Below are 21,905 nucleotides of genomic sequence, written 5' to 3' on the forward strand. Positions count from 1 at the left end.
AGTGCAGAAGTGTTCCCTTTTCTCCACATCCACACCAACATCTATGGTATTGGGATTTTGTGATGTGGGCTAATCTTACTGGAGTTACATGATATCTCAAAGTGGTTTTGATTTGCATTTCTCTGATGATTAAGGATGATGAGCATTTTTTCATGTGTCTGTAGGCCGTGCATGTCTTCTTCAGAGAAGGTTCTCTTCAAGTCCCTTGCCCACTCTGAGATGGAATCACTTGCTCTTTTCTTGCTAATACGTTTGAGTTCTCTGTGGATTCTGGTTATTAAACCTTTGTCAGAGACATAACCTGCAAATATCTTCTCCCATTCTGAGAGCTGTCTGCTTGCTTTACTTACTGTGTTCTTGGCTGTGCAGAAGCTTTTTAGTTTGATCAGATCCCAGTAATGTATTTTTGGTGTTCCTTCAATTACCCAGGAGTTCCTCCTCATAAAATATTCTCCCAGGCTGATTTCTTCAAGTGTTTTCCCTGAACTTTCTTTTAGTATTTTTTTTTTCTTTCGCAGTTTTTTTGGCCAGGGCCGGGTTTGAACCCACCACCTCCGGTATATGGGGCTGACGCCCTACTCCTTGAGCCAGAGGCACCACCCTTCTTCTAGTATTTTTATAGTTTCATGTCTTAAGTTTAAATCTTTTATCCAGTAAGAATCTCTCTTAGTTAATGGTGAAAGGTGTGGATCCAATTTCAGTCTTGTCAGCCAGTTCACCCAGCACCATTTATTAAATAGGAACTCTTTTCCCCACTTAGGGGGGGAAAAGAGGCTTTTTTTTTTTTCTTTTTTTGGCTGGGGCTGGGTTTGAACCCACCACCTCCAGCATATGGAGCTGGCACCCTACTCCTTTGAGCCACAGGCACTGCCCCCCACTGAATGTTTTTAATTGGCTTATCGAAGATCAAATGATGGTAAGTAGCTGGGTTCATCTCTTGGTTCTCTATTCTGTTCCAGACATCTGCCTCTCTGTTTTTGTGCCAGTACCATGCTGTTTTGGTCACTATCGATTTATAGTATAATCTGAGGTCTGTTAGAATGATTCCTCCTGATTTGTTTTTATTTCTGAGTAATGTCTTGGCTATTCGAGGTTTTTCTGATTCCATATAAAATGAAGTATTATTTTTCGAGGTCTTTAAAGTATGATAGTGGTGCTTTTATAGGGATTGCATTAAAATTGTATATTGCTTTGGGTAGTATGGACATTTTAACAATGTTGATTCTTCCCAGCCATGAGCATCGTTATGTTTTTCCATTTGTTAACATCTTCAGCTATTTCTTTTCTTAGAGTTTCATAGTTCTCTTTATAGAGATCTTTCACGTCCTTTGTTAGGTAAACTCCCAAATATTTCATCTTCTTTGGCACTACTGTAAAAGGAATAGAGTCTTTGACTGCTTTTTCAGCTTGACTATTGTTGCCATATATAATAAAAGCTACAGATTTGTCAGTATTGATTTTGTAACCTGAGACATTGCTGTATTCCTTGATCATTTCTTTTCTTTTTTTGAGACAGACCCTCAAGCCTTTGCCCTGGGTAGAGTGCCGTGGCATCACAGCTCACAGCAACCTCTAACTCCTGGGATCAAGTGAATCTCCTGCCTCCGCCTCTGCCTCCCAAGTAGCTGGGACTACAGGCACCCGCTACAATGCCCGGCTAATTTTCTTGGTTGCAGCCATCATTGTTGTTTGGCAGGCCTGGGCTGGTTTCCAACCTGCCAGATCAGGTATATGTGGCTGGCGCCTTAGCTGCTTGAGCCACAGGCACAGAGCCCCTTGATCACTTCTTAAGAGTTTTGTACTTGGGGCGGCACCTATGGCTCAGTCGGTAAGGCGCCTGCCATATACCGAGGGTGGCGGGTTCAAACCCGGCCCTGACTGAACTGCAACCAAAAAATAGCTGGTCGTTGTGGTGGGCACCTGTAGTCCCAGCTACTCAGGAGGCTGAGGCAAGAGAATCGCTTAAGCCCAGGAGTTGGAGGTTGCTGTGAGCTGTGTGAGTCCACGGCACTCTACTGAGGGCCATAAAGTGAGACTCTGCCTCTACAAAAAAAAAAAAAAAAACGAGTTTTGTAGTTGAATCCTTGGGGTTTTCCAGATCTACAATCATATCATCTGCGAAGAGTGAAAGTTTGATCTTCTCTGACCCTATATGTATACCCTTGATTGCCTTTTTTGCCTGATTGCGATGGCTAAGATTTCCATTACAATGTTAAAAAGCAATGGAGACAATGGGCAACCTTGCCTGGTTCCTGATCTGAGTGGAAATGATTTCAGTTTAAGTCCATTTAATACAATACTGGCTGTGGGTTTGCTGTAGATGGCCTCTATCAGTTTAAGAAATGTCCCTTCTATACCGATTTTCTTAAGTGTTCTGATCATGAAGGGATGCTGGATATTATCAAAAGCTTTTTCTGCATCAATTGAGAGAATCATATGGTTTTTTTTATTTTGGTTATGTTACAAATTATATTTATAGATTTACGTATATTAAACCAGCCTTGGGACCCTGGGATAAAACCCACTTGGTCATGGTGTATAATTTCTTTGATGCGTTGCTGGATTCTGTTTGTTAGGATCTTGTTGAATATTTTTGCATCTATGTTCATTAGTGATATTGGTCTATAATTTTCTTTTCTTGTTGAATCTTTTCCTGGTTTGGGGATCAAGGTGGTGTTTGCTTCATAGAATGTGTTGGGTAGTATTCCTTCTTCTATAATTTGGAAAAGATTAAGTAATATAGGTACTGGTTCCTCTTTAAAGGTTTGGCAGAATTCTGACGTGAAGCCATCTGGTCCCGAACTTTTCTTTTGGGGGAGATTTTGGATAGTTGTTGCTATTTCAGAGCTTGATATAGGCCTGGTCAGCATTTCCACTTCATTCTGGCTAAATCTTGGAAGGTGGCATGCTTCCAAGTATTGGGCTAGTTCCTTCAGATTTTTGTATTTCTGAGAATAGTTTCTTATAATACTCATTAAGGATTTTTTGAACTTCTCAGGAGTCTGTTATTTCATCTTTGTCATTTCTGATTGATGAAATTAGAGATTTTACTCTTTTATTCCCTGTTAGGTTAGCCAAAGGTTTATCTATTTTATCGACCTTTTCAAAAAACCACCTTTTTGATTCATTGATCTGTTGTATAATCCTTTTGTTTTCAATTTCATTTAATTCTGCTCTAATTTTGGTTATTTCTTTTCTTCTGCTGGGTTTGGGATTGGAATGTTCTTCCTTTTCCAGTTGCTTGAGATGTCCCATTAAGTTGTTAACTTCCTCTCTTTCTGTTCTCTTGAGGAAGGCTTGCAGTGCTATAAATTTCCCTCTGAGAGCTGTCTTTAAGGTATCCCAGAGTTACCGGTAATTCATCTCTTCCTTATCGTTTTGTTCCAAAAATTTGGTAATTTCCTTCTTAATCTCATCTATGACCCACCTCTGGTTCAGCATAAGGTTACTTTCCATGTTTTTGTATGAATATGCAGATTCCTGTTGTTACTGAGTTCAACTTTTATTCCAGTTGATGGTCCAAGAAGATGCAAGAAATAATTTCTATTCTTTTAAATTTGCTGAGATTAGACTTATGACCTAAGATGTGACCAATTTTGGAGGAGGTTCCCATGGGGTGATGAGAAGAATGTGTATTCAGTTTGGTTAGGATGGAATGTTCTGTAGATGTCTGTTATATCCAATTGTTGAATGGTTAAGTTTAAGTCAAAAATTTCTTTCCTTAGTTTCTTTTCTTTTTTTTTTTTTTGTAGCGACAGGGTCTCACTTTATGTCCCTTGGTAGAGTGCCATGGCACTCTACACAGCTCACAGCAACCTCCAACTCCTGGGCTTAAGCAATTCTCTTGCCTCAGCCTCCTGAGTAGCTGGGACTACAGGCGCCTGCCACAATGCCTGGCTTTTTTTTGGTTGCAGTTTGGCTGGGGCCGGGTTCAAACCCGTCACCCTCGGTATATGGGGCCGGCGCCCTACCGACTGAGCCACAGGCGCCGCCCATTTCCTTAGTTTCTTATTAGAAGATCTATCCACCACTGCCAAAGGGGTGTTAAATTCTCCGACTATTATGGTGCTGGAGGAAATCAAGTTGCTCATGTCTGTTAGAGTCTCTCTTATAAATTGAGGTGCATTCTGGTTGGGTGCATAAATGTTAATAATTGCAATCTCATCATGTTGAGTGTTAGTTACCCTTAACAAATATGAAGTGACCATCCTTATCTTTCCCTACTTTTGTTGGTTTAAAGCCTATTGTATCTGCGAATAAAACTGCAACACCTGATTTTTTCTGATTGCCATTTGCCTGAATTATAGATAACCATCCCTTTACCCTGAGTCTATATTTATCTTTTAAGGTAAGATGAGATTCTTGTATGCAGCAGATACCTGGTCTGAGTGTCTGTATCCAGTCAGCCAACCTGTGCCTCTTTAGAGGACAATTTAAGCCATTCATATTAATTGAGAATATTGATAAGCCTGGTAGTATCTTGGGTATTGAGTTTTTCGAAAGTCCAGTGGACATTTTTAATCCTTTTGCCACTGTAGAAGTTGGAATTTGATCAATCGTTTCTGTGTGAGTTTACTTTGGTGGCAGAAAATTGTGCATTATGGAGGATGGGTCTGACAATATCCTGGTTTAGTTATGGCAAATTTCTTCAACATGTGAATGTCATTAAAGTATTTAATTTCTCCATCATAAATGAAACTTAGTTTAGCTGGATACAGGATCCTGGGTTGAAAGTTATTTTGTATTAGGAGGTTTAAGGTCGATGACCATCCTCTTCTAGCTTGAAAGTTTCAACAGAGAGAGATGCAGTCATTCTAATATTCTTCCCCTTGTAGGTTATGGTTTTCTTACTTCTGGCTGCTTGCAGAATTTTCTCCTTCATATTAACTTTGGCAAAGTTAATTATAATGTGTCTAAGAGATGTGTTATTTGGGTTGAGTCATGTTGGGGTTCTGAAACTGTCTGCTATCTAAATTTCAGAATCTCTTGCCATGTTTGGGAAGTTTGCCACGATTATATCTTGGAGTAGAGCATCTGGGCCTTTTAAAGCAACCTCATCGCCTTCAGGAATTCCTATAAGGCAAATATTATTTTTCTTTGAATGGTTCCAGAGCTCTATGAGAGACTGATCTCTCCACTTCTCTTCCTCTTTGAGCAGTTGGGAGCATTCAAAAGCTTTGTCTTCAGTGTCAGAGATCCTTTCTTCTGCCTGCTCCATTCTGTTACTGAGGGATTCTACTGTATTTCTCAGATCTTTGAGAGCTGCAAGTTCTTGCCTCAATGTGTCAAAATGTTTGGTAATTTTGTCTTTGAATTCATTGAATTCTTGAGACAACTTTTGAAATGCTTCTTTTTTTTTTTTTTTTTTTTTGTAGAGACAGAGTCTCACTTTATGGCCCTCGGTAGAGTGCCGTGGCCTCACACAGCTCACAGCATCCTCCAACTCCTGGGCTTAAGCGATTCTCTTGCCTCAGCCTCCCGAGTAGCTGGGACTACAGGCGCCCGCCACAACGCCCATCTATTTTTTGGTTGCAGTTCGGCCGAGGCCGAGTTTGAACCCGCCACCCTCGGTATATGGGGCTGGTGCCTTACCAACTGAGCCACAGGCGCCACCCTGAAATGCTTCTTGAATTTCTAATTCCAACCATACCTCCATTCTGTTAATCTTATTTGCAATCCGAATTCTGAATTCGATTTCTGACGTCTCAGCCATTTATTTATGAATGGGATCTTCTGGTGTGTCCACCTTGTTGTTCCTTGGGGGAGTTGATCTACACTGAGATTATTCATGTTGCCAGAGTTTTTCTGCTGATTCTACCCCATGATTATTTTTCACTGTTTGACTAGATAAGCAGATAAGGTGAAATTGGATTGGGGGCTGCTGGAGTAGTGATTAACCAGCCCTTTGCCCAAGAGCTGGGACTGGTGACTGCAGGTTTTCCCCTACAGCTTTGTAGAGGACCTGTACAGTACTACATCCTGTGACACTGGGACCTGCTTGGTGTGGTGGGGCTAAGTGGCTCTATCTTGTTTTCAACTGGTCTCTGTCCAATCCTGGTGATCAGTAACTCTGGGTTGAAGTCTCAGCTGTGGAGAAATACAAGCAACTAAGACATCCTGCCCCCCTTGGGCAACAACTAGAAAAGGAAAATCAAACCTTCCCACAACAACACAACCAGGGTACCACCTTGGATGTCCTTGGGTGATTGGCCCAGGTCAAAAGTTCCAAATCAATAGTTCCAGTGAGCACCCAGTCTCAAGTGGGAGAGTTCAAACAGTCTCCAACAACCAGATAGCAGGGGTTTGTCGGCAGCTAGAGTATGACTCACTCTGGTGCTCCGTGGAGTCAGAAGGGCCCACCCAGCAAATGAATTAGTCCAGGAAGATTGATGTCTCCTTCCCCACCTCGGTCATGCCCAGTGACTGGTAACCCCATAGAGCTGTGACCCAGTTCCCTCCAATGAGCAGATACACCAGGGTGTTGCACCTGCCTGAGTCACTGGGAGACCTATGTCTCCTTGGCAGGCCGCCGCATTCTACTACCAGCTGGCAGGGGGAGCTGAAGCCTACTACCTCAGGTGCTTAATGGAGGCTGGGGAGTTTCACTGAGTTCCAGCCCCACCCCTGATTGATGTTGCTGCCACTTACATTCTTGCACAATTTGCATTTCCATTCTGGCTATATCTCAAAGTGGTTTTGATTTGTATTTCTCTGATGATTATGGACAATGATGAGCATTTTTTCATGTTTTTGTTAGCTATTTGTCTGTCTTTGGGGAAAAGGTTCAGTTCATGTCACTTGCCTGCTGATCGATGGGTGTTTAGGTGGGCACCAATAGTCCCATGTACTCCAAAGGCTGAGCCAAGAGGACTGCTCAAGCCCAAGAGTTTGAGGTTGCTATGGGCTATGATACCATGGCACTCTACCCAGGGTGACAGAGTGAGACTCTGTCTCAAAAAATAAAAATAAATAAAACCACTTTGAAATATCACCTAACACCAGTGAGAAGAGCCCACATTACAAGGTACCAAAGCTGCAGATGCTGGTGGGAGTACAGAGAGAGTGGTACACTTATGCACTGTTGGTGGGATTACAAACTAGTATGGCCTTTTTGGAAAGAAGTATGGAGAATCCTAAAAGAACTAAAAGTATACCCATTTGACCTCACAATCTCATTACTAGGTATTTACCCAGTAAATCATAAAAAAAATCATATTATCATAAGGACATTTGCACTCAAATGTTTACAGCATCTCAATGCACAAGTGCAAAGGTATGGAAACAACCCAAGTGCCCATGAACTATTCAATGGATGAATGAACTGTGGCATTTGTGTAACATGAAATATTATTTAGCCACAAAAAAGATGGAGATTTTGCATCTTTTGTATTTACCTATAGGGATTTGGAGAACATTCTCCTAATTAAGTACCTCAAGAATGAAAAAGAAAACATCCTATACACTCAGTATTAATCTGAAAAGAGTAGTAGATCAGCAAGTACAGGACCACATGAAAGAAAAACACAATTAAATTCAAGAAGCGGTAGAGGGGATGGACTCAATTAGTTCCCACCTATCTGGTACATTGTAGGGGTGTATGATATACTCCCTGAGTGAAGAACTCAACCACAACTCAGACTTTGGACTTTACCTTATAAATGCAAATAATGTAACTTAATCACATGTACCCTCAAATTAACTTATAATAAAAAATATAAATAATAAAAGTTAAAATTAATATACATATATACATATATATTAGAAGTTAAGTATTTTCAGGCACAGAAAAATAAATATTACATATTCTCACTCATATGAATCAAAAAAGATGTCATGAAAGTAGAGAGTAGAATGATAGTTACCAGAGGCTGGAAAGGGAGTTGGGGGTAGGGATAAAGAAGTATAGGATTAGAAGTATAGATAGAAGAAGGATAAGTTCTAGTGTTTCATAGTACAGTAAGATGACTATAGTTAAAACGATATATTAGGCTCAGCGCCCGTAGCTCAGTGAGTAGGGTGTGAGCCACATACACCGAGGTTGGCAGCTTTGAGCCCAGCTCAGGCCTGCTAAACAACAATGACAACTGCAACCAGAAAATGGCCAGGAATTGTGGCAGGCACCTGTGGTCCCAGATACTCCAGAGGCTGAGGCAAGAGATTCGCTTAAGCCCAAGAGTTGGAGGTTGCTGTGAGCTGTGATGCCACAGCACTCTACTGAGGGCAATGTAGTGAGACTCTGTCTCAAAAAATAATAATAATAATAAAAATATCTCCAATATATTATATATTTCCATATAACCAGAATAGAAGATTTCATATGTTCCCAACACAAAGAAATAATCAATGTTCAAGGTCACGGATAACCCTGACTTGACCATTACACATTGTACATATTTTATCAAAACACCACATACCCCCATAAATACATACAAATATGCATCAATAAAAAAGTTAGGCATCTGACTTTGTACATATTTTGTACTTTCATACTTTTAACTTACAAAAAACAGTCTCCTGCTTTCATGTATCTCTTCCTTTCTCTTTTCTTGTTTTTTTCTCTTTTCTATTTCATATAATGAATTCTGTCGCTTTATTTCCTTAGCATCTTTTTCTTCGTATTTTTTCCTTCTTTCTTCTTCTTCTTCATGTTCCTTTATTCTAAAGCAAAATCATAATTATAATTGAGAGAGAAGGGCATACAAATAGGTTATGCTTTTAAGAAATGAATTAGAGGGCAGCGCCTGTGGCTCAGTCGGTAGGGCGCTGGCCCCATATATGGAGGGTGGCAGGTTCAAACCCGGCCCCGGCCAAACTGCAACCAAAAAATAGCCGGGCGTTGTGATGGGCGCCTGTAGTCCCAGCTACTCGGGAGACTGAGGCAAGAGAATCACTTAAGCCCAGGAGTTGGAGGTTGCTGTGAGCTGTGTGAGGCCACAGCACTCTACCGAGGGCCATAAAGTGAGACTCTGTCTCTACAAAAAAAAAAAAAAAAAAAATTAATTAGATTTGGCCCAGCTTGGTGGCTAAGACTTTGGGAGGACTAGGTGGGAAGATCGCTTACGGCCAGGAGTTTGAGACCAGCCCAGGCAATGTAGCAAGACCCTATGTCTACAGAAAATACTTTTGTTGTTGTTGTTGTTTTTTGTTTTTTTTGTTTGTTTGTTTTTGTTTTTTTGTGTTTTTTTTTGGCCGGGGCTGGGTTTGAACCCGCCACCTCCGGCATATGGGACTGGCGCCCTACTCCTTGAGCCACAGGCACCACCCCAGAAAATACTTTTTAAATGAGCTGGGTGTGATAGCACACACATTAGTCCTGCTATTCTGGAGGCTAAGGCCAGAGAATTGCCTGAGTCTAGGAGTTTTGAGGCTGCAGTGAGCTATGAGCACCCAACTTCACTCCAGCCTGGGTGACAGAGTGAGAGCCTGTCTCAAAACAAAAACAAAAATTGGACATCCAAAAAGAGTCTTGTGGCTCAGCATCTGTGGCTCAAGCGGCTAAGGCGCTAGCCACATACACCTGAGCTGGCAGGTTCGAATCCAGCCTAGGCCTGCCAAACAACAATGACAGCTGCAACCAAAAAATAGCTGGGCGTTGTGGTGGGCGCCTGTAGTCCCAGCTACTTGGGAGGTAGAGGCAGGAGAATCCCTTGCGCCCAGGAGTTGGAGGTTGCTGTGAGCTGTGAGAGCACTCTACCCAGGGCAACAGCTTGAGGCTCCGTCTCCAAAAAAAAAAAAAAGTCTTGCATCTTGGTATCCTGTAATTTCTATTTCTTTGTGATGAAAATAATTAAAATATGGTCTTTGCCCAAAGAGGATAGTCATTTCAAATTTTGGCAGACTTTAAGGCACATGGCTTACAAAGCACATCATGATCTGATCCCAGCTCTAGTCTAAACTCATCTTTGAGAGTGTCCCATTATTCCTCTATACTACAGCCATCTTGACTACTTGTAGTTCTCCAAATCCACCATAGTCTGACTCACTTCTGGGCCTTTACCTGTGCTATTTCTTCTGCTTAAAATACTTTTACAGCCCATTTTTGCATGGCTTATTCATACTTTCTTCAGAATTAAATGCACGTGCCAATCTCTTCTGAAAACCCTTTTCTAGACTGGGTCAGATATCCATTTTACATCGTTCCATACATCCTCTACATATATTTGCCAAAATATTTATCATTATGTTCTAATTATTTATTCCATTTTTGTATGTTCCTCTCCCAGATTGTGAACTTCTTAAGAAGACTGTATTGTACTCATCCCTCTATTCTCAGTGACTGGTAAATGGAGGATGCTGAATAAATGTATGAATGAGCCAGGTGCAGTGGTTCATGCCTGTAATCCTAGCACTCTGGCAGACGAAGACGGGCAGATTGCTTTAGCTCAGGAGTTCAAGATCAGCCTGAGCAAGAGTAAGACCCCCTGTCTCTACTAAAAATTGAAAAATTAGCTAGGACTGGTGGTGCATGCTTATAGCTCCAGCTATTCCAGAGGCTGAAGCAGGAGGATCATTTGAGCCCAGGAGTTTGAGGTTGCTGTGAACTAGGCTGACACCATGGCACTCTAACCCAGAGCAACAGAGTAAGTTTTTTTAATTAAAAAAATAAATTTAGGGCAGTGCCCATAGCTCAGTGGGTAGGAAGCCAGCCAATACACCGAGGCTGGAGGGTTTGAACCCAGGCCACGCCAGCTAAAACAACAATGACAACTGCAACAAAAAAATAGCCAGGTGTTGTGGCGGGCACCTGTAGTCCCAGCTACTTGGGAGGCTGAGGCAAGAGAATCACTTAAGCCCAAGAGTTTGAGGTTGCTGTGGGTTGTGACACTACAGCACTCTACCCAGGGCAATAGCTTGAGACTCTGTCTCAAAAAAATTAATAAGTAAATTTAACCTAGCACTTTAGGAGACTGAAGTTGGGTGGACTGCCTGAGTTCAGGAGTTCTAGACCAGCCTGAGCAAGAGTGAGATCCCATTTCTAAAAAATAGCCAGGCATTGTGGCAGGCACCTGTAGTCCCAGCTACTTGGGAGGCTCTGGCAAAAGGATCACTTGAGCCCAAGAGTTTAAGGTTGCAGTGAGCTGTGGACGCCACTGCACTCTGCAAAGTGAGTCTCTAAATAAATAAATAAATTTAAGTAGTAGGCTTTCTGGAAACAAATTAGCAACTCAAGCTTACATGTTCAATATGGGAAATTCTATACCATTACTAGAAACCAAACCAGGGTCTTACCTACATACCTGAATTTTCAAGAGATTTCCAGGGAAAATAGGGTAGCTGCACTGAGCATATGTATCAGCTGGCCACCAACCACAAGATCAGAGCCCACTGGGAGGAGTAGGTAAAGGAATTTACACTGTCTTCAGAGCCTGAATATTTCCTAGACTGCTCTGAATACATGCCAAATAAACAGCTAAAACAAATCCTAAACCTCTAACCTACTGCCAAGTACCACAAGGAAAGGGGATCCTGTGGCCTAACACAGTCTACATACAAAGGCTATAGGAGGGTGGATGGCCTGTGAAGGGTAGATTGTTTCCTTTACTTATCTCTGAGCTACAGTATAGAAGAAAGATTTCTCAAAGTGACTCACTGGTCAAATATTTGACTTCCTTAGCCAGTGGCTTTGTTCCTTACTTGTAAAAACCCTTAGACTTTACACTGTCAAAGAAAAAAATTACAATAAACCCAAAGGTTTCTCTTCCCTTTTTTGCTAAGGATTGAAATAACTGGAAAATATACAATTTGGCAATATATGTGTCCTGAGAATTGACATCCATGTCACTTAGACACATGACTTTGAAAAATAATTGTATATATGACAAACCAAAAAAGCTTTTAATAAAACAATATTGTTAATCAATTTCATTTTATAAAATATGAGTATATGTGCTCAGGAAAAAGTCTGCATTGGTGAATCAGCAATTACAAGAGGCTAGAAGTGGAGGATAGAACATAGTGCAAAGGGACATGAGGGAACTTTTGGGGGTAATGGACATGTTCTACATCTTGAGTTGGGTAGTAGTTATACAGGTATATGCTTATTTCATTTTATTTTATTCCTTTGAGATACAGTCTCATTCTGTCACCCTGGGTAGAGTGCCATGGCATCATAGCTCATAGCAACCTCAACATCTTAGGCTCAAGAGATCCTCTTGCCTCAACCTCCCAAGAAGCGGGGACTACAGGCGTCTTCCATGACACCTGGCTATTTTCTCTATTTTTAATAGAAATGGGGTCTTGCTCTTACCAGGCTGGTCTCAAACGCAAGCAATCCACCTGCCTCAGCCTTCCAGAGTGCTAGGATTATAAGTGTTAGCCACTGCACTCCGACAGCTATATGCTTTCTTAAAGGTGAATTTTACTAAACATATTATATTTCTTTTTTTTTTTTTTTTTTTGCAGTTTTTGGCCAGGGTTGGATTTGAACCCACCACCTCTGGCATATGGGGCCGGCGCCCCACCCCTTTGAGCCACAGGTGCCGCCCAACATATATTTCAATGAGCCTGAACCCTCCACCACAAAAAAGAAAGTTTCATGCCTAAACAACAAAACAATAATAGTAAGTTCCCACTTTCCTTCTTTCTTTTTTTTTTTTTTGAGACAGAGTCTCATTTTGTCGCCCTTGGTAGAGGGCCATGGCGTCATAGCTCACAGCAACCTCCAACTCTTGGGCTTAAGCAATTATCTTGCCTCAGCCTCCTGAGTAGCTGGGACTATAGGCGCCCACCACAATGCCCAGCTATTATTTTTTGTTGCAATTCTCATTGCTGTTTTAGCTGTCCGGAACCGGGTTCGAACCCGCCACCTTTGGTATATGGGACCGGCGCCCTACCCACTGAGCCACACATGCCCACCCGTAACTTCCCACTTTCACTGATGTCTATTGTGTTCCATTATTGTTGGAGCTGGCTGTTTGACTTGCTTTAGACTCACGATAGGCCAAATATACTTCCTTGTCCTTTGACTTTGGGATTAGTCCTGTATTTGCAAGCTCATGCTCACTCTCTTGCATCTCTGTCAATACTATATAAAAAGTTTCCCTCAAGTGACTGTTCCATCCAGGACCTCAGAATGAAACACATAGAGTGGATCAGAACCCTCCTCAACAACGAACAAGCTCAGCCAGTCCAGTATCTTGAAGAAAAACTGCCCATCTGAGTCTAGCCTCTTATCAGCCAACCCCCACCAACCCACAGATGCATGAGAAGTAAGGTTTTATTGTTGTATGCCACTAGATTGTGTTGTTGTAATGCTACATTGTTATTGTAGTAGTAACCATTTCACAATCTCTGGGTAAGGAAGTGATAGTGATTTTTAACATATTTGTACTTTTCCTACTAATTATTCTTCATGTATTATTTTTATCAGAAAAAATCCATTTTTCAAAATGGTACAAAAAAGGTAATTCATGAACACATACTGTTTTAGATGATCTTTGGCAAGAGCCACTCTTTCTCTGTGTTGTTTTTCTGCTTTTTCTTGTTCTTCTTTAAAAGCTTTTTCAATATTGAGTTTCAATTGTTCCTCCCATTTTTTATCTGGTTTCCTCTTACTCTTTTGGAATTCAATCTGAGCATCACGTTCTTTCATAACTCTACTAAGAAGAAGGCCTGACTACAAAAAAAAATTATAGCATTTTAAGAAAATACTGTCAAATTGTGTATAGATATGTAACATATATATAAAAATACAAAAAAAAACCTAAGTACATGAAAGTTTTTCACTCTTTCTGTCCGGTAGAATTGATATTGCTTTGCATTTTCAATGGCCTTTTTTCTTTCTCCTTGTTTATATATTGCTTCTTCCAGATCAAGAATTTGTCTTTCTGCCTCTATTTCTTCATTACGCTTCTTTTTGGCTTCAAGTTTCTGTTCTTTCATCCCCTGTGGAAAAAAGAAAAAAGAAGCAATTTTTGGTTTTCATTTTTTAATTTACCAAAATTTAACATTATAACATGAAAAGTTGATCTTTCATCATTAGTCTTTATTATATTTGCATATTTCATTAGTTAGTAAAAAATGTTATACTAACAAACTTATTTTTTAAGTTGGTTAACACATTTACGTGGTTTAAAATCCAACATATTACCAAAGTACACAGTGAACTTCAATCCTAATTTCCATCTGCAATCTCCTCTCACTATAAGATTCTCACTATTAGTTTCTGTGTTTTCTTCCAAAGTTCCTTCCTATAATTATGTAATAAAGATATATCTTACTAGTGTTACTCCTTTAGAAAATCAACAGTAGCATACTTTATATGATCTTCTATACCTCTGATGAGGTTCCAGGTCATATAAGGGCTTTCTTTTCTTCTATTGGCCATATTTTCTAAGTCTTAAGAAAACCTTGCTTACTCTGATGTACTGAAGTTTGTCTTTTTTTTTTAGACAGAGTCTCAAGCTGTTACCCTCAGTAAAGTGCCATGGTGTCACAGCTCACAGCAACCTCAAACTCTTGGGCTTAAGCAATTCTCTTGTCTCAGCCTACCAAGTAGCTGGGAATGCAGGCGCCCGTGACAATGCCCAGCTATTTTTTGGTTGTAGTTGTCTTTGTTGTTTGGCAGGCCTGGGCTGGATTTGAACCTGCCAACTCCAGTGTATGTGGCTGGTGCCCTAGCCACTGAGCTACAGGCACCAAACCTGAAGATATTTTATGATTTATAATTTTTATTGTTTTGCCTTTTAAATGTAGGCCTTTAATCCAGCTGAAATTCATTTTCCTGTCTTATGTACCATTGGGATATAATTTAATCTTTGGTATGTGCCAATTATCCCAGTATCAGTTATTGAATTCCCATCCTTTCCTTTCCGATTTGCAATGATATTTATATCATGTGTCAAGTTCTTATATATAACGTGGGTTTGTTTCTTTTTCATTCTTTTTTAAGATATTTCCAGTTGTCACAACATGGGTATGTTTCCAGCCTATTATTTTGTTAAATCTCTATGGCTATACCACAGTTTTAAGTACTATGGATTTATAGTAAGTTCTGCTGCTGGTAAGATGAATTTTCATTTATTCTTCTTTAACACCCATGGAGGTATAAAGCACTATGTACAGAGTGCTACTACTGGGTAAAAAAAATAGAGGCTATATCCTATATTTCCCAAGTCCTTCATAAAACAGAGGCTTTTTTTAAATCAAGCTTTTTATAATTATAATTTGTATATGTCCTTTTAGTGTACAGTTTACAGAAGCATGCACTTATAGAACAATTCCATCCTCCTCCCACACTCCCTCATGTCCTGTATAGCCAGCTAGTTCTCTACCTGTAGCCCCTAACAACCATTGATCAGTTTTCCTTCTCAATAGTTTTGCTTTTTTGAAAATGTCACATGTTATACATGCATATATATATATCAGCCATGATATCTTCTTCCCTCTCTAGGAAAAGAATAAATTATGAACATCGTTCCTACATCAAAGTACCATAAGCTTTCTATCTCCTTTGCCAAAGATAAATAATGTATATTGCAACAAAGGAAACATACAATGTTTAAAAAAAAATAAGAACTCGGCAGGGTACAGTGGCTCATGCCTTTACATAATCCCAGCACTTGGGAGGCCAAGACGGGTGCCTGAGCTCACAGGTTCGAGACCAACCTGAGACCAACCCCATCTCTAAAAAAGCCAGGCATTGTGAGGATGCCTGTAGTCTCAGCTACTTGGGAGGCTGAGGCAAAAGAATCACTTAAACCCAAGAGTTTGAGTTTGCTGTGAGCTAAGATGGCACAGCACTTTACCAAGGTGATCAAGTGAGACTCTGTCTCAAAAAGAAAAGTAAGAAGGGTGGTGCCTGTGGCTCAACAGAGTAGGGCACCAGCCCCATATGCTGGAGGTGGTGGGTTCAAACCCAGCCCTGGCCAAAAACTGCAAAAAAAACAAAAAAAAAAAAGTAAGAAATCTCTAGACAGAACTTATGCTTATCTATAGTTTTAATAGTTCTATTATAAAATAAAAAAAAAAAACCCTATCTCTTAGTGCCTCAAACAAAGGAGGAAAGTGAAAGGCAGGGAAGGAGTACCTTTTCCCAGCATTTCTCCCCACGTGAGGTAATAAAAGGAGTCAAGGGACACCTCCCCATTCAAAGTAGTTTCTCATTTGTGCATACAGAACTAAACTAAGCTATTTTATCTCTTACATAGAGGGAAGCAGCAGAAGCACAGACAGGAGCAGAGAAAAAGCATTGTGTAGTTCCAGAGAAAGAAAGAAGTAGGAAGATAAATTGGAGGCAAAGGAAGAGAAGCTGTCTTTGATTCCTGATAGTTTCAAGTACTCTCTGTCCTGTGCAATCCTGCATCATGACAGTAAACAGCATTACTCTGACACCAAAACCAGAGAAAGATGAAAATTTCAAGAAAACTATAGATAATATCCCTCATGAACACAGATATAAAAATTAATAACATTTTAGCAAATTTAATCAATCAAAAGAATAATCCCAGCAGGGTGTGGTGGCTCATGCCTATAATCCAAACACTTTGGGAGGCCAAGGCAGGCGAACTGCTTGAGCTCAGGAGTTTAAGACCAGCCTGAGAAAGAGTGAGACCCCATTTCTACTAAAAATAGAAAAACTAGCTGGGTATAGTGGCTCATGCCTCCCAGCTACTCAGGAGGCTGATGTAAGAGAATCGCTTATGTCCAAGAATTTAAAGTTGTTGTGAGCTATGATGCCATAGCACTCTACTTAAGGTGACAAAGTAAGAATCTGTCTCAAAAAAACAAAAAACAAAAAAGAATAATCCCTCAATACCTTACTGCATAATTTAAGGACGGCGCCTGTGGCTCAAGGAGTAGGGCGCTGGTCCCATATGCCAGAGGTGGCGGGTTCAAACCCAGCCCAGGCCAAAAACCACAAAAAAAAAAATTAATTTAAAACAGCCCCCAGACCTATATATGAAACCTAAAATTTTGAAACTCTTAGAAGAAAACATAGAAGAAAATCTTTGTGATCTTGGATTAAGTAAAGATTTCTTAGATAAGCCACTGAAAGAATGATCCATATAAGACAAACTGAGCTGGGCATTGTGGCTGGTGCATGTCATCCCAGCTACTTGGGAGGCTGAGAAGGGAAGACTGCTTGAGCCCACAGTTTGAGGTTGCTCTGAGCTGGGCTGACAACACTGTATTCTATCCTGGGTAACAGAGTGACTCTGTCTCAAAAAAATAAAAAGAAAACACAAAAGAAGTCTATGAAAATATGTTCAACATCTTTTTTTATTTAATTCTGTGAACTCCAACTCCACTAAATCCACAGGACGTCATTTTTAATTAAAGAAATTTAAAACTGGTTCGGCAACGTAGCTCAGAGGTTAGGGCACCAGGCACATACACCAGGGCTGGTGGGTTCGAACCCGGCCTGGGTCTGCTAAACAAATAAACCACGAAAATAAAAAAAACAGCCAGGCATTGTGGCAGGCACTATGACACCCCAGCATACTGCAGAGGGCAACAAAGTGAGACTGTCTCAATTAAAAAAAATTTTTTTTAATTAAATTTAAATTTGTCTAGAGAAATTAATTTAATTAGAGAAAAAAATATTTTAAGACAGAGTCTCAAGCTGTCACCCTGGGTAGTAACCTCAAACTCTTGAGCTTAAGGAATTCTCTTGCCTTAGTCTTCCAAGTAGCTGGGACTACAGGTGCCTGCCACAATGCCCGGCTATTTTTTGTTGTTGTTGAAGTTGCCATTGTTTTAGCTGGCCCAGGCTGGGTTTGAATCCACCAGCCTCGGTGTATGTGGTTGGCACCCTACCCACTGAGCTACGGATACTGCCCTCATTAGAGAAATTTAAATTAAAACTATAATGGGGTATTTCAAACCTATGAGAATGTCCACTATTAAAAAGACTGACTAGGCTCGGTGCCCATAGCTCAGTGGTTAGGGCACTGGCTGTATACAGCAAAGCAGGCAGGTTCGAATCTGGCCCAGGCCTGCTAAACGACAATGACAACTGCAACAAAAAAACAGCTGGGCATTGTGGGGGGCACCTGTAGTCCCAGCTACTTGGGAGGCTGAGGCAAGAGCATCACTTAAACCCACGAGTTGCTGTGAGCTGTGATGCCATGGCACTCTACCGAGGATGACATAGTAAGACTCTGTCTCAAAAAAAAAAAAAGGCTCGGTGCCTGTGGCTCAAGCAGCTAAGGTACCAGCCACATAAACCTGAGCTGGCGAGTTTGAATCCAGCCCGGACCCGCCAAACAACAATGACGGATGCAACCAAAAAATAGCACTCTACTATTGGGAGAGGAGAGGCAGAGGCAGTAGAATCGCTTGAGCCCAGGAGTTGGAGGTTGCTGTGAGCTGTGATGTCACAGCACTCTGCCCAGGGTGACAGTTTGAGGCTCTGTCTCAAAAAAAAAAAAAAAAGACTGAGTATACCAAGTGTTGGTAAGAATGGACAGGAAATAGAGCTCTCACAGACTATAGTTGGGACTGTAAAAATATAATTACTTTGAAAAACATGAAGTTTTTTACTAATAGTTGTATACAATGGGGGGAAGGGTCAGGGACAGTTTGTTTTCACACATCACTGACCCTCATAATGATTTGCAACTTTAAATATACACCTATCCTTTTTTTTTTTTTTTTTTTGGTTTTTTTTTTTTTTGGCCGGGGCTGGGTTTGAACCCACCACCTCCGGCATATGGGACCGGCGCCCTACTCCTTGAGCCACAGGTGCCGCCCTAATATACACCTATCCTAAGACAACCATTCTATACAAAGATATTTACCAAAAGAAAATGAAGCACATATCGACACACAGATGTTCACGTTAAGTTTATAACAGGTTTATTTGTAATAGCCAAAAAATGGAAACAACTCAAATGTTAACCATCAACAAGTAACCAGGTAACACAAATTGTGGTGTAGTCATACAATGGAAAGCAATTCAGCAATAAAAATGAACAATACACACAACATGAATGAATCACAAAGTAACTATGCTGAATGAAATCTATAATAATGGGAAGCAGATTACTGACTGCCTAGGGAAGGAGAGGATGGGTGCAAAGGAATGAGAATGAGTAAAGCAAGGCATGAGGAAACTTCAGGGTGATGAACATGTTCATTATCTTAAATGTAATGATGGTTTTGGGAATGTACACATACGTCACAACTTACCAAATTGGGCCAGACAAGGTGACTCACACCTATAAACCTAGCACTCGGGGAGGCTGAGACAGGAGGATCCCTTGAGCTCAAGAGTTCAAGACCAGCTCGAGCAAGAGCAAGACCCTATCTCTACCAAAACTACAAAAAAATGGCGTGGCGCCCATAGCACAGTGGTTACAGCACCAGCCATATACACCAAGGCTGGTGGGTTTGAACTCAGCCCACACCAGGTAGACAACAATGACAACTGCAACAAAAAATAGCCAGGAGATGTGGCGGGCGCCTATAGTCTCAGCTACTTGGAAGGCTGAGGCAAGAGAATTGCCTTAAGTCCAAGAGTTTGAGGTTGCTGTGAGCTGTGATGCCATGGCACTACTGCTGAGTTGCTTTTATTTCTAAATAAAATAGAAAAATTAGCCAAGTGTTGTGGTGGGTACCTGTAATCCCACCTACTTGGAAGGCTGAGGCAGGAGGATTGCTCAAGTGTAGAAATTTGAGGTTGCTGTGAGGTAAGCTGACACCATGGCATTTTAGCCTGGGCAACAGAATGAGATTCTGTTGCAAAAAAAAAATCATCATCAAATCATACACTTCAAATACATGCAATTTATTGCTTATTACTTATAGGTAGTACCTAACTAAAACTATTGAAAATATATTTCAAAATATTTTTATGATATTTTACACATAAAAATAATTATAAAAGAAAGTAGATGGGCCATGCCTGTGGCTCAAGGAGTAGGGCGCTGGCCCCATATATCGGGGGTGGCGGGTTCGAACCCGGCCCTGGCCAAAAACTGCAAAAAAAAAAAGTAGACAAGAGTACTAAAAGTACATCTTCAATGAATTTGTACACCTGAATAGTTAATACTTACTGCATATGTATTAGTCCAATGTTTTACCACTTCTTGGGATCGAAAATGCATTTCTCTCTTTGCCTTTCTTTCTTCACGAAGGCATGCTGCTTCTCTTGTCAGACTATCAAGGCTATCTTGAATCCTTTCCCATTCATCACGTGGAATTATGGTGACCTGCCGGAGATCTACTTTGCTAGGCAGGAGAGGTGGGTAGGGAACTTGATCTTCAGAGTTTCTAATTTCTAATAAATTTTAAATAATGATTATTAAAGATTTTCAGGAAGAGTTTAAGTAAGTAAGAGTTTTTCTCAGAAATTTCTATACCTAGAATTATTACCTGGAAATTGTTTCAAATATTTAACTTATTATCTCAAGAACTGCTATGATTAAATGAAAAAAAATACAAGGCATTGAAATTAGAAGACACAGACTTGAGTCCTCGATTGGTTGTTTACTCACTGTATAAACTTCAGCAAATCATTTAACTTCTTGGAATCTCAGAATCTTCATCTTTAAAATTGAGACCAAAAATATCTATCCTAACAGATTGTTACAAAAGCATTTTTTAAAGTTAACAAAGTGACAATTTATAAAGAAGAACATTGAAGGAATTTATTTTGGGGGGTTGTAGGCATTGTGATTTATTCTGTACAACTTCTTGTTCTGGGGTAAGCCTAATTACCTTATGAATACTTGCATCTCCCTTTCCAATAATTATTTCTCTAATAAGCAAAGAAACAGGACAAAAGGTTTACTTGCAAATTTTAGAAGTTCTTCCTTGGTCTTCTAGGAGAGGCATTCAAAAGACTCTCAAGCTAGATTCGAACAATGAAGCAAGAAGAACAGATGGACAGCCATCCTATGACCTCGAGATACCATGTACCTGAACCTTCACCATTGTTGCCTCTGAAACTGATAAACTTTTGCTGCCATTTTCTCCAAAGAATTCATTCAACATGCTGTTTGGTTCCTTATATTGCTCTCTTCAGAATATAAATCTGGCATATATAAAGACTCTGAGTCCTGGTCCCATGCTTTCACTCTAGCTACAAGGGAGGCTGAAAAATGAAAAAAATGAATTCTGACTTTTACCTTAAGGAGGTAGTACTTGTAAGGAGGGAAATTCACCAAAATAGGAAAGGCATCTGAATAGTGATGGGTTGCCACAGGTACAACAAAGGTAGGATAGCACAGTGGATTCTGTAGTCAAGACCACCTGGACTTTTTCTGAACACACCACATATTAACTATTTGAACCTAGACAACCTAACTCTTCTGAGCCTGTTTCCTTAATTGCAATTGCAAAATAGAGTCAATAATAGTACCTAGCTTATATGGTTGGTGTGAGAACTAAAGTAATATGTGTAAAGAATTTAGAATAGGGCTTAGGGCTTGGTGCCCATAGCACAGTGGTTATGGCACTAGCCACATGCACCAAGGGTGGAGGGTTCAAAACCGGCCCAAGCCAGCTAAAACACCTATGACAACTGCAACAAAAAATAGTTGGGTGTTGTGGCAGGCATTTGTAGTCCCAGGTACTTGGGAGGCTGAGGCAAGAGAATCGGTTAAGTCCAAGAATTTGAGGTTGCTGGGAACTGACGCCACAGCACTCTACTGAGGGTGACATAGTGAGACTCTGTTTCAAAAAGAATTTAGAATAGTTCTTGGAATACAATATTTTCAACAAATATTATCTATTATTATTTTTACTATTTTGATTAGGAAAAAAACAAAAGAGAACAGGAGAGAAAGGCAGAATGAAGAAAATCACATGGCTCCAAAAAGAAAGATACTGGGAAAAGAAGCTGCCAGGATTAATTAAAGACTTCTTGGGGGCTGGTCACAGTGGCTCATGCTTGTAATCTTAGCACTCTGGGAGGCCAGGGCAGGTAGATCACCTGAACTCAGAGGTGGATCACTTGAACT

The 21,905-nt window shown here is 40.4% G+C and overlaps 1 protein-coding gene across 2 annotated transcripts in view; it reads right to left on the minus strand.

The window, feature by feature from the left end:
- The window catches only part of CFAP210 (cilia and flagella associated protein 210), a 51,589-nt gene that overhangs the window by 22,271 nt on the left and 7,413 nt on the right, over positions 1–21,905 (minus strand). For both annotated transcript variants that reach the window (XM_053597864.1, XM_053597865.1), the window contains exons 2-5: positions 19,998–20,221; positions 13,711–13,884; positions 13,422–13,615; positions 8,502–8,658 (exon numbers count right to left, since the gene is read on the minus strand). In XM_053597864.1, coding sequence (XP_053453839.1) covers positions 8,502–8,658; positions 13,422–13,615; positions 13,711–13,884; positions 19,998–20,221 — 749 coding nt within the window. The remainder of the gene's footprint in view (positions 1–8,501; positions 8,659–13,421; positions 13,616–13,710; positions 13,885–19,997; positions 20,222–21,905) is intronic.

This window comes from Nycticebus coucang, chromosome 7 (genome assembly GCF_027406575.1).
Source record: "Nycticebus coucang isolate mNycCou1 chromosome 7, mNycCou1.pri, whole genome shotgun sequence".
NCBI classification, from domain to species: Eukaryota; Metazoa; Chordata; class Mammalia; order Primates; family Lorisidae; genus Nycticebus; species Nycticebus coucang.